Source organism: Neoarius graeffei, chromosome 5, assembly GCF_027579695.1.
Source record: "Neoarius graeffei isolate fNeoGra1 chromosome 5, fNeoGra1.pri, whole genome shotgun sequence".
Lineage (NCBI taxonomy): Eukaryota > Metazoa > Chordata > Actinopteri > Siluriformes > Ariidae > Neoarius > Neoarius graeffei.
The window spans coordinates 17618584-17631374 of NC_083573.1; the positions used below are offsets into that span (position 1 = coordinate 17618584).

Sequence of the window (12791 nt, forward strand, 5' to 3'; positions counted from 1 at the left end):
GCTAGATAAAAGCTAGACAAAAGCACAGTGTTCGCTGTTGAGTGTAATAAACTACTTTGACATGTTGTGTGGGTAATAAGTGTGCTAGTAGACGGCAAGGTTTGGGTGACATAATCTCTTCCCCTCCCCCCACCACTCGCACATTTGCAGGCTGAACAATCACAGTAGATGTGCACACACTCCCAAAAGAGGGGCAGCAAGGCCTTTAGTAAGCCCTCTAGTGGGGAAATGTGGCTTTTCTCTGACTGAAACTGAAGTATTTTCCAAATAACCAACTTTCTTTGCTTTTCAGTCTGTAGGTAAGTGTTAATATCACATTTTCGTGACAGACCCAAAATTAACTTAACACTGTTAATTTTACTATTTTACAAATGACACAATCAGCACACTTGCACTATCTTGTTTCCTCACCAGCCCCATAAAGTGACTCGACCCCAGCGAGCCGCTTCAGCTAACAGTCGGAAGGCACGGAAGGAAGATTTGCCACCACTTCCCCTGACCAAATCTGTGAAATACCCCAAGGGCCATGTGACCTACACCAAAGCCAGACTGTTGAAAGAGGCGAAGCTTGAGCTAAGTGCCCCAAGACGGCACTTGAGTTCACAACACACCAACACACACCTTCAGCACAATAACTCAGGAAAAGCCCAAACTGGTCGCAGCAGGACACAAAAACAGTTGCCACCGTCATCCACAGTCAGACGCAGTGGACTGCGACAATCGAAGAGGCAGCTGGAGATGGCGGTGGTTAAATCGAACCAAGCAGGGACTGAAGTGGAAGTCAAAAGGGTCAAGGTGCAGGTCATTCCTCTGGATACACGGAGCAGGAGAGCGGCTCAAAAGACCTTGCATACAGGAACAATGGAACTGCGAATGACGGGATCCCAGAGACCCAAAAGAGCCTCTGCTGGGAAGTTACCGCTTGTCAAACGGACGCAGTGTAAAGCCACATCTCGGGGCAAGAGCAGCTCCGCTACCTCAGCTCATCATCACCACAGGGATATCCTGAAACCAGCCACGATTGCCAAACCAGCCAAGCCTCTGAGACCCAGTGAGCCTATCAAAACAAACAATCCTACTGACCCTGGTGACTCACTTAACATAGCCAAATCTCCTAAACCAGCAGAGCCCAAAGTTGCTCAGGACAAGGAGCGAGGCAAGTGTGGCAGCGTACTGGAGATGACAGAGGTTCCTGTGTTCCATCCAAGCCCACGTGAATTCCACGACCCTTTGGTGTATGTGGAGCTGGTACGTGAGCAAGCCGAGCCCTTTGGTCTCTTTCGGGTGGTTCCACCAGCTGGGTGGCGGCCAGAATGCAAGCTGAAAGAGGAGATGCGTTTTGTCTCACATGTACAGCATGTGCACAAGTTGGGCAGACGCTGGGGCCCAAACGTGCAGCGGCTTGCCTGCATCAAGAAACACCTGCGCACTCAAGGCATCAACATGGAGGAGCCACCATTAATCGGTATGGATGCACAGTGGCATGATGTTTTCAATCTTAATTTAGTACAGTCTAGAGTGTTTTTCCCTTTTCTTAAAAGGGCATAGTAGTAAAATAGCATAATAGTCAAATCAGTTAATTCTGAGTTATCAGTTAAAGCCTTTTGATAAATGGTTGGTGGTCTACAGTTGTGGCTGAATTCTGGCAAACACTCAAGATGAAAAATCAAGTTTTGGACAAAATTGGTTTATACCATACTCTGTCAAATTGACTTTAAGAAACCCTTAGTAAATTTCAGCAAAATGATGTGGAAATATTTGTCTTGCCTTGGCCACCTTCCTGCAAAAATTACACTGGGTAAGTAGCCAGTTTAAAGGATATGGGACATGAAACATAAAAGCACGCTATATCAGTTTCTTTCCATTAAAAATATGAATTAATTGCATCAACAAATACAAAATCATCTATTAAATTCAGCAAAATCGTTCTATTCGTGATGATTATATGGCATTTCTGCTCGACTTCCGATATGCATTTTTTGCAACCGGAAGAGCCGCTGTCACGTGATCATACGTAACAAAAACTTTCGGGCACAGCACAAGCAGGTAGATGAATGGAGAAGTGGATGACAAGAAAATTGTTTTTATAGTCTTTAAAGTACATTGGACATCATACATTGGACATCATGGTGTATTGTGCTGCTTATGGTTGCAATAATTCCAATGGGAAATGCCCTGGAGTAAGTTTTTTTGCATTCCCCAAGGACCCGAAGCTGAGGAAAGTGTGGGCTCACCTGCGCATGCGCAGTAGGCTTCGCGCATGCGCAGTAGGCTTGGTAGGACAAATCCAAGAGGTAGAATAACTTTACAGAACACCTGTTGAAAAAACTTTGCACCTACTGTTTCCCACAAACTGTGTTCGGACCATTTCACTGAGGATTCTTTCAACATTAATACTCAGGTACTGAGCGATATTAATTCATGAAACATGAAACAGGAAGTATAAGGATGAGAAAAAAAAAACCAGTTTAAATCGGGAAGCTGCGCACATTTGCACCAGGCTGCACAAATGTGCGCAGCTTCCAGATTTAAACTGTTTTTTTTCTCATCCTTATACTTCATGTTTCATGAATTAATATCGCTATTTTTTTTTTTTAAAATCGGATCTGCGCGATTCAGCCATGAAAAAGGCGGCATCCGCCGAAAGGCGCGCTGTTTGCATCCCTGCACGGAGGCCAGGGGACAGGGCAGGAATATTTTTGTTGATATGAGTGATCCGGTGCGATTTCGCGACCCCCCTGTTGAAGACCTCTGCGCTAAGCGACTGAAAGCCGAGGTAAGGATTAGTATTATAATTTTGGGTGTATCAATTATTGATTATCATGATTCTGACTCGTTTCGCCATTTTGAATGTTTTCATCTCGGACTCTGGAAGCATTGTATCTCAATCAATCTCGAAAAATATCAGCAAAAAAAAAAACTAGCTTGCAACGGACTTTAGATAGATCTATGATGAACTTTCAATGTATGATACAAAAATAATACTTCTTTCAACAGATCATTAGCCTTTGAGCAGAATTGTTTTTAACTTACCAGGAAGTGTTATCGAGCCGACCACTTTCAGTTTCATGAGGGCTGAATGAACTCTCACTCTCAGAATCATCTGACCCGTCAGAGTAAAGACAAGATCTATGTTCATGTGAATTTCCAGCTATCGGTTCGAATTGATAGGGTCTAACTTCACATCTCTGTGAAACATCGGGAATATCACTGTCGATGGTGTCCATTTCGGTAACCTGTTTACATTAGATTCCCAAGCGCTGGCTACTTGGAAAGTTTTTGTTGCGTCACGGGTCACGGGACCACCTAGCTCATTAACGAATCCTTGTTTTACGCTGATGTATAAAAAAACTTGAATAATGTGATGATTTTCACATTTTTGACACCCTGCAGTGATTTAGATGGCATTTCTTATGTCCTTTATACATAATTATGCCCAGGTAAAAATCCATGTCCCATATCCTTTAATAAATGCAGTGGTAAAACCAGTCCTCCTCACACAACGAATATCAGGCTTTATCAAGTTGTTGGATCGCAGTGTGCCGCAGTGAAATGGACGTAAGCCTAATCATTTCAGTTTGTAATTAAATACCTGCTGTCAAAATGTCTGTGATGCTCCTGTGCCCAGTCAGAATTAAATCTTTAAATGCAGTTTTCTGTCTTGAAGACTTTATAATTTTACTTCCAGCCAAAATACACACTAGTGTTGTAGTCAAGACCACCTAAACTGAGACTGAGACCAAGTCATGACCAAGAACTGAGCGCATCAAGACCAAGACAAGATGAAGACTTCGAGGGGTTGAGGTCAAGTCAAGGTCAAGACCAAGGCAGGGCAAGACCGAGTCAAGACTGGGACCAGATCATTGTGTGTGAAGGGGTAGGAAAGGGTGACAGCCGTTAACAGGAAGAAATTTTTCAAATTAGCAGTGAGTCCTGTTATTGGTCACATTTGAAGCAGGAAATTTTGCATTCAATCACCGAACCGATGTTACTAAATAAATCAGACAATGCAGAGGCAATTTAGTGAAATCCCCACAGTTCTGGTCTTGATCGGTCTTGAAATAAAATCCAGAGTCCTCTATTGCCCCTTTTCCACCAAAGCAGTTCCAGGGCTGGTTCGGGGCCAGTGCTTAGTTTGGAACCGGGTTTTCTGTTTCCACTGACAAAGAACTGGCTCTGGGGCCAGAAAAACCGGTTCCAGGCTAGCACCAACTCTCTGCTGGGCCAGAGGAAAGAACCGCTTACGTCAGCGGGGGGGCGGAGTTGTTAAGACCGACAACAATAACAAGACTGCGAAAGATCGCCATTTTTAAGTGACGAGAAGCAGCAGCTGTACAAATGCGAAGTCATCCATTATTATTATTATTGTTGTTGTTGTTGCTGCTGCTTCTTCTGCGTTGTTTTTGCTTCGATATTCGCGCCAAAGTTTATGCAAACGTAGCAACGTAACTGACGTATACAGCGACGTAATGACGTATACAACGACGTAATGACGTATACAACGACGTAACTGACGTATACAGCGACGTAATGACGTGTCTTCTCTTAGCACCGCGAGTGATGGAAAAGCAAGCTGGTTCTCAGCTGGCTCGCAAGTTGAACGAGTTGTGAACCAGCACCAGCACTGGCTCCGAACCAGCCCTGGAACTGATTTGGTGGAAAAGGGGTATATATCCGAGACTGGGACAAGACTAAGACTTTCAAAAAGTGGTCCTGAGACCGGTCTCAAGTACTACAACACTAATATATGCAGAAGAGAAAGATATTTCAGGAAAGCCTGGCATTTTCCGAGCTTTAAATTGTATCAAATGTTAAAATTTGACCATGTGAAAGCTTTACTCAGGTTGCCACAAAAATAGCGACCCATTCCAGCATATGCTGCATTTCTCACTGCTTTGTTGTCCTGCCCCTGAATACTTTGAGTAGTCATTTGCAGTACAAGGAAAGAAAAGGTTTATTTTTTTAATAGAAAAACTCTTGTCCCTGGCAGTAGGTTTGTCAGCTATTTGCACAAGTTTCTTAGAACTACGTGTATATCAGCTTAATAACCAACTCGCAGAGTAACAAAAATCATGCATGTGAAACTAATTTAATTTGTACACAGTATAAACAGATTATTTTTGTTGTTGTTGTGCAGGGGAAATTGCATCTGATTGAAATGTCTCTTAAGCAATCTCTCCTTAAGTATAGAGTTGTGTGGACTTGATCCACTGGCCCATCAAGGGCTCATTTAACAAACTTCATTTGAGCTGTGATAAAGATTTAAGAGGCTCTTAAGATAATGGCACACATTATGCCAAGAGGTAATGGCAAAAGCAAGTCGACAAGCATTCCAAGCAGACAATATTGAAACACATGCAAGCTATTTCTTAGGAAAGACTCATGGGATATGATGTCCAATTTAAAACATATTAGGAGCACAGTGGATTATCTACTAGCTATGATCATACTGTACTAGAATCAAGCTTTACAAACCTTTTGACTAAGCGCAGGTGTACTTCATAGGCCATGGTATACTACATATGACCATTTATGTTAAGAACATAGTTGTACTTAGAAGGTAGTTATTTCACTGTAGTCTGTCATTGTCCATCTTTGTGGGTATGTTGCATAAACAGTCTCGTTCTAGCTTCCTGTTCTTATGAATATGACCTATATTTCTTTCTTTCTTATTATGCAATGTGACCTTGTGAGTTCTGTATCAATGAGTATTCTTACTAGCTCTTAGATGGCATTATTTGAATAGACCACACTAGATCCAGGCACTCCTGGAGCCAAGGTCTGTGTGCCAGCTCAGTCTGGCCACCTGCAGTCAGTTGAGAACATTCAGCTTTATAAAACCACCTGGCAGCTTCTCAGTGCCACTCCAACATGACCCACATTGACAGAATAGCTGGGCCCTATGACTACTCATAACAGTAAAGAACAAAAGGATGAATCAGTTCCGTTTGTTTTTGGTTAGGTCACATGGCCACTCTAAATGAAGAAAACTAAATATCACTTCTACTAAAATTATGTAAATTAGTTCATATTTAATGTAATTTACATGAAATATCCTGAATACATTTTAGAAGTTCAATAACAAGATATTGTTTAACCCTCTGGGGTATGAGGGTATTTTCTGGCACTCTAATGATTTTGGCTTGCTCTGATTTTGTTGTCAGTTTCAACAAATCTAAGCAGTATTTTCAAAGTCAAATGAATTTTTTGTATTCGGCACAAGTTCAGCTCCAATAATATCTATGTAGTATGTAATGTCATGATTGTACTTTTAAAAAATAACAGCTAAATGAAGATGTTTTAATGTTTGAAAAGCAGTTTTAGAACTGTGTTAGAATGTGTGAAAAAACATGACCTTACCTATTGTGACGAACCTTTTTGATCACTTGAGGTGCTTTTGTTCAGTCTTAGGAATGTGTCAAGCACAAAAACTTAAATCTACTCCATTGATTTGCACAATTGACTGGCCATCAAAAAAACGTATGTCCTATTGTTTTGGGATAAAGGGTTGTCAGTGGGAGGGGTATTCAATGAGAAGGGTAAAAATTTCCATTCTATTTAATGAGAAGAGTGAAAACCCCTCCCACTACCAACTCTTAATCCCATCAGGTCAAGTCACAATGGGTAAGGCAATGTTTTATCACACATTCCAACACAGTTCTAAAACTGCTTTTAACAACATCTGCATTTATCTGTTATTTGACTTTATTTTGGTATTTGAGTCTATTCAGTTTGTCTTGAATTTAACTCTTGTACTATTTTACTCAGTTCAGAGCCACAACCAACTCTGTAATTTAACTCTAACTCCAAATTTTACTCTCTAAACTCAAAATGGAGTAAAATTAACTATTTTTGAGGAAAATACTTCTAACTCTGGAAAAATTGCTCAGTCGTTTTTCCTGTGTATGCACTACAGCACACGCATATCAGCCAATATGCTCATAAGAAATAGAAGAAATATTTACACTTACTCCAGTTGATCTTTGGCTGGATCGGGTCGAAGTAAAAAAAAAAATTTTTTAAAGCCACCGCTCATCATTACTGTCTCAGTTCTTAAGATTGAATTAATTTGCTGTCCTGAAATTGAATCGCTGTCCTGAATCATGAATTGATTCGCTGTTCTGAATCATCCGAAGCGCATAAAATCCGCATGCCATCTCGCAACAAGTTTTACCTCCAAATAGCCTAAACTGTGTCTGACAGATTTTATCCTGTTTATGGTGGGCGTTCCCACAACAAAAGAGAAACCAATCGAAACTGAAAGAGTGAAAGTGATTATCATGCTGTTACCATGTGAATAGTCTTTCATGAATGAGTAAGTGGGTGCTCAGCGCTCCGACTCCGGTGTGACCGAGTAAGATGACAAGTTTTATGTTTCATCTAATTTAGGTAATCTAAAAAATATAATATTATTTGGCAGTGGGCACATAGGAAAGTGTAAAGTATAAAGTTTCTGTCAATATGTTTATCAACTCGTGAAGATATTTATCTAAATACATGACCTACTCATTCTAAACCTGCCGAGCTTAGCCAGTGAAGCTCTTGACCCCAGAGGGTTAAAAGCATAGAAATATGTAAGGTTGAAAAAAAGGTCTTAAAGTCTTCAAAAGTCTTCTTTTATGCCTTAACCATTTCCATTATTGAGCAATTTTTATAATAACATGGGTGTAAATTTTATTTGACAGTATCAAACTACAAATTCCAAAAAATTCCTAATTCCAAAGAAAGTTGGGTAAAATGTAAATAAAAATGGAAAATGATAATTTTCAAATCATGGAAACCCTATATTTAATTGAAAATTGTACAAAGACAGCATATCAAATGTTGAAGCTGAGAAATTTTATTGTATCTTGAAATATATAAGCTCATTTTGAATTTAGTACTAGCAATATCCATCCATCCATCCATTATCTGTAGCCGTTTATCCTGTTCTACAGGGTCGCAAGCAAGCTGGAGCCTATCCCAGCTGACTATGGGCAAGAGGTGGGGTACACCCTGGACAAGTCGCCAAGTCATCGCAGGGCTGACACTTATGGCCCTTTTCCACTACCCTTTTTCAGCTCGCTTCAGCTCACTTCAGCCCGACACGGCTCGCGTTTCGACTACCAAAAAACAGCACGACTCAGCTCGCTTCAGCCCTGCTTAGCCCCTAAAACTTGCACCGTTTTGGAGTGGGGCTGAAGCGAGCCAAAGCGAGCCGAGTGAGGCTGGGGGCGTGAGCAGACACTCCCCTGTGCACTGATTGGTGAGGAGGAGTGTCCTCACATGCCCACACACGCCCTGCGAGCACGCTGGGATCTGTAAACACCGTAAACCCGGAAGAAGAAGAATTACGAATTACGAGAATTTCTGAAGCCTTATGCGCCTTGCCTCATCTATACGCTCTTGCCAGTATCTGTTGGTGTTGTCGGTGACAACAAGCCACAGAACCAAGACCAGCAACACTAACGACTCCATGTCCATGTTTATTGTTTACTATTCGGGTCGTGAGACTACCGCTTAAAAGCTCACTGATGGCACTGTTTGCGCTGCTTAACGACATCACGTGACGTCCACCCACTTTCGCTAACTCCACCCAATGTGTCCACCCACTTCCAGCCAGCACGGTTCAGCGCGGTTGTAGTCGAAATGCAACTCCAACAGCCCCACTCAGCTCGACTCAGCACGGCACGGCTCAGCCCGACTCAGCCGCGTTTGTAGTGGAAAAGCAGCAATAGAGACAAACAACCATTCACACTCACACCTATGGTCAATTTAGAGCCACCAATTAGCCTAACTTGCATGTCTTTGGACTGTGGGGGGAAACTGGAGCATGCGGAGGAAACCCATGCAGACACGGGGAGAACATGCAAGCTCCACACAGAAAGGCCCTTGCCGGCCGTTGGGCTCGAACCCAGAACCTTCTTGCTGTGAGGCGCCAGTGCTAACCACTACACCACCGTGCTGCCCCGTGCCAGCAATATATTTTAAAAAATTGGGACAGGGGCAACAAAAGACTAGAAAAATTGTGTAATGCTAAAAAAAAAAAACCAAAATAAAACTAATTAGGTTAATTGGCAACAGGTCAGTAACATGATTTGGAGTCTCTCAGAAGTAAAGATGGGGAGGGGTTGACTGCTCTGTGAAAGACTGCATGGGCAAATAGTGCAACAATTTCAGAATAACGTTCCTCAATGTAAAATTACAAAGAATTTGGGGATCACATCATCTATGGTACATAAGATCATTAAAAGATTCGGAGAATCTGGAGAAATCTCTGTACGCAAGGGACAAGGATGATTCTGTTGTGGAAATCATTGCATAGGCTCAGGAACACTTCTGAAAACCATTGTCTGTGAACACGGTTCATTACTGCATCCACAAATGAAAGTTAAAACCATATATAGTGAGGCGTCACAGTGGTGCAGTGGTTAGTACTGTCTCCTCACAGCAAGAAATTTCCGGGTTCAAACCTCATGGCCGATGGGGGCCTTTCTGTGTGTTTGCTTGTTCTCCTTGTGCCTGCGAAGGTTTCCTACCACTTCAAAGACATGCAGATTAGGTAAAAATTGTTGAACTTGTTGCATGTCACTGTGGATAAGAGCATCTACTAAATGCCTGTAATATAATATATAAACAATATCCAGAAACACCACTGCCTCCTCTGGGTGAATTGAATAATTGAATAATCCCGTAATATAAACATTAAGCCGCCATACTCGTTTACGAGTGGCAGCGAAGAAGAAGAAAGCCATAGTGCCTCAGTAGCTTCCATAGTGACTGTCTGTCCAAACTGTCGAATGCTTTCTCATAATCAATAAAGTTAACGTAGAGAGGTGAGTTCCATTCTATGGACTACTCCAAAATGATTCTAAGTGTGGTGATCTGGTCCATGCAGGATCTGTTTTTCCTGAACCCTGCTTGTTGGTCACAGAGGTTTGAGTCCACAGCATCTTTCATCCTGTTCAGGAGGACTCTGTTGAAGATCTTACTTGGACTTGAGAGAAGGGTGATTCCCCTGTAATTGGTGCAGGAGCTAAGGTCACCCTTCTTTGGTAGTTTGATGATGTACCCCTCCTTCCACTCCTGTGGGACTTCTTCCTTCTCCCATATGCTTTGGAACAATGGGTAGAGCATCTCCACACTTGTCTCCACATCTGCCTTCAGCACCTCTGCTGGGATATTGTCTGGACCTGACGCCTTCCCATTCTTCAGCTGTTTGACAGCTTTCTGGATCTCCTCCTTTGATGGTGGTGCACACTCAATTTGCAGGTCACTGTCCGCTTGGTGGATGTCTGCCGTTTCCCTTGGGGCTGGTCTGTTTAGCAAGTCTTCAAAATACTGTGCCCATCTGTGCTTTTGCCCTTCCATATCCAGGATGATATTCCCATCACTGTCCTTTACTGGTCTCTCTGACTGGGTGTGATTTCCAGAAAGTTTCTTGATGGTAGCATACAGCTCCTTCATGTTGCCATGGCGGACTGCATCCTCCGCTTCTACTGCTAGTGTCTCCATGTAATTCTTCTTGTCTGCTCTTATATGCCTCTTTACTGCCCTGTGTGCTTCTACGTATTCCTCATGTGCTTTGGCTTTTTCTGTTCTTGTGTAACAGTTGTTTATTGCTGCTTTCTTCTTTTTCCTCTCCTCCACTTTTTCCAGGGTCTCTTCTGAGATCCACTCCTTGTGGCTTCGTCTCTTTGTGCCCAGCACTTCCTGGCATGTTGATGTTACTGCCTCTTTTATCCCCTGCCACTTTTGCTCAATGGAGTCTTCTATCGTGGTCTCTAAGTCTTGCAGGACCTGGAACTTGTTGGAGAGTGTGATCTTGAATTCTTCCAGCTTTTCTACATCCCTCAGGACTGAGGTGTTGTACCTTCTGCCACTTTGCCTGGTGTCCCCTGTCCAGTTTTTTCTCAGTTTTAACCTTAAGATTGCGATCAGTAGGTGATGGACTGAGGAAACATCGGCTCCTCGCTTGACTTGAACATCTTGGAGGGATCTTCTAAACTTTTTCCCAATACATATATGATCAATTTGGTTTTCCGTGAACATGTCTGGTGATGTCCAAGTGGCTTTGTGTATCCTTTTATGTTGGAACATACTCCCACCTCTGACTAAGTTGCTTGTAGCACACATATTGGCAAACCTCTCCCCATTATCATTCATTACGCCCAAACCTTGTTCCCCCATGATTGACTCGTAGCCTTGGTTTTTACTCCCTATCTTGGCGTTGAAGTCCCCCATGGTGATGACGATGTTGCGTCTTGGCCTGTTCTGGATGATTGTCAGTACTCTGTTATAGAACTCCTCTTTGACCTCTTCATCTCCATCATTTGTTGGAGCGTAGCACTGGATGATGTCCATGTTGATTCTCCTTCTTTCTGTACGGAAGCATGCAGTTAGAATCCTCGGGCCGTGTGTCTCCCATCCAATGAGAGCTTTCTGTGTGTGTGTGGGGGGGGGGGGGGGGGGGCGTTTTCCTCTTCATGACCTGTGTATAGCAGCAATTCTCCTGTGTTTAACATCACCTGTCCCGAGCCTGTCCATCTTGACTCCCTGATTCCTATCACCTCTAGCTTGTAATTTCTCATCTCTGTTGCCACTTGTGCTGTTTTTCCCACCTCATACATAGTTCGGACATTCCATGTCCCCAACATGGTAGTGGTCCTGGTTGATATGATGGTTGTCGGCCTAGTAGCTTCCAGGTTTATTTGGATTTCACTATTTGGTGTTATGTGTCCTCCTTCTGGAGGACCATCTTCTCCCAGGCCCGTATATATAGAGTTTCTAGTTCGTGCTTCTGCAGCAGTTTTAAGTTTTTGTGGTGAGGGGGTGACCCTTTGCCCAACCTTATCTATTTTGCATCACACTTCGATAAGGAAAAGCGGTAAGCTGGAAAGGTGCGGGCGCTATTTGACCGCAGCAGCTCCCCTGGGAACCGTCCCACCATGGTTGAACCTTTCAGGACGAGCCTGCTGGTTTTCCACCATGCTCCTGGTGGTATCACGACCCAAGGTCATTGCTGTAGCCGTTACCCAGGGAATACCACTAGGAGGTTAGCACTCCAATTTAAACCCCTTTTTGGAAATGGGATAGATTATATTTTCATTTCCATGCACTGCAAAAAATTATCTCTTAGCAAGTGAAAATATCTTGAAAATAGTTGAAACGGTCATGGACATCTCCAGTTTCTCCATGATTCTGAACCATTAGTTGAGTTCTTTGATTTGTATCTCTGGACTCTGCTTTTTGAGCTCCATATGTCCTGCTGTCTGTCTCATGAAATGCATTATGTCTTTGTGTATTAGGTGTTTGTATATGTATATACTGTATATGTAGTATAGCAGTATATCAGACCTTGGCCTATCTAGCAAGCATGCACCTGCATATTTTATGTATTTTGCAGCAGATGTGCATAAGTACCAACCTCACCCTTGGAACATCTGCTGTAAGAAATGTTAAATATTTCTTTGTTGGTTTGTGATATAGGTCCGATGTTTAACTAGCGTCTGTCTTGACAAAGTCTTTGCGTTTGGATCAACATGGGGCCCACCTACCGGTACTGTGGGTCATTAGGTATTCTTTCTTTTTGCTAGATTCACTAACCTTAAGTGCTCAGCTTTTATGGCCTGAAGGGGAATCAGTGCTGAATAGGAGAGTTCCTTTTAGCACTGTTTTCCATCCATCCATCAAACGAGAAACTCATTTGGGTTTTGTTAAATTCCATTTACCAATGGAATTACTCCCACTGAGATATTATTACAAATATGGCTCACTGCCGTTCTCCATATCCATCTCAGTGTTTGACTCAT

At 42.6% G+C, this 12791-nt stretch overlaps 1 protein-coding gene across 3 annotated transcripts in view; it reads left to right on the forward strand.

The window, feature by feature from the left end:
* Positions 1 to 12791, forward strand: part of jarid2a (jumonji and AT-rich interaction domain containing 2a) — a 172544-nt gene that overhangs the window by 126228 nt on the left and 33525 nt on the right. For 2 of the 3 annotated variants that reach the window (XM_060921353.1, XM_060921354.1), the window contains exon 7: positions 415 to 1465. The exons of the other annotated variant lie outside the window; for it this stretch is intronic. In XM_060921353.1, the coding sequence (XP_060777336.1) occupies positions 415 to 1465 (1051 nt within the window). The remainder of the gene's footprint in view (positions 1 to 414; positions 1466 to 12791) is intronic. 3 annotated transcript variants of the gene reach the window in all.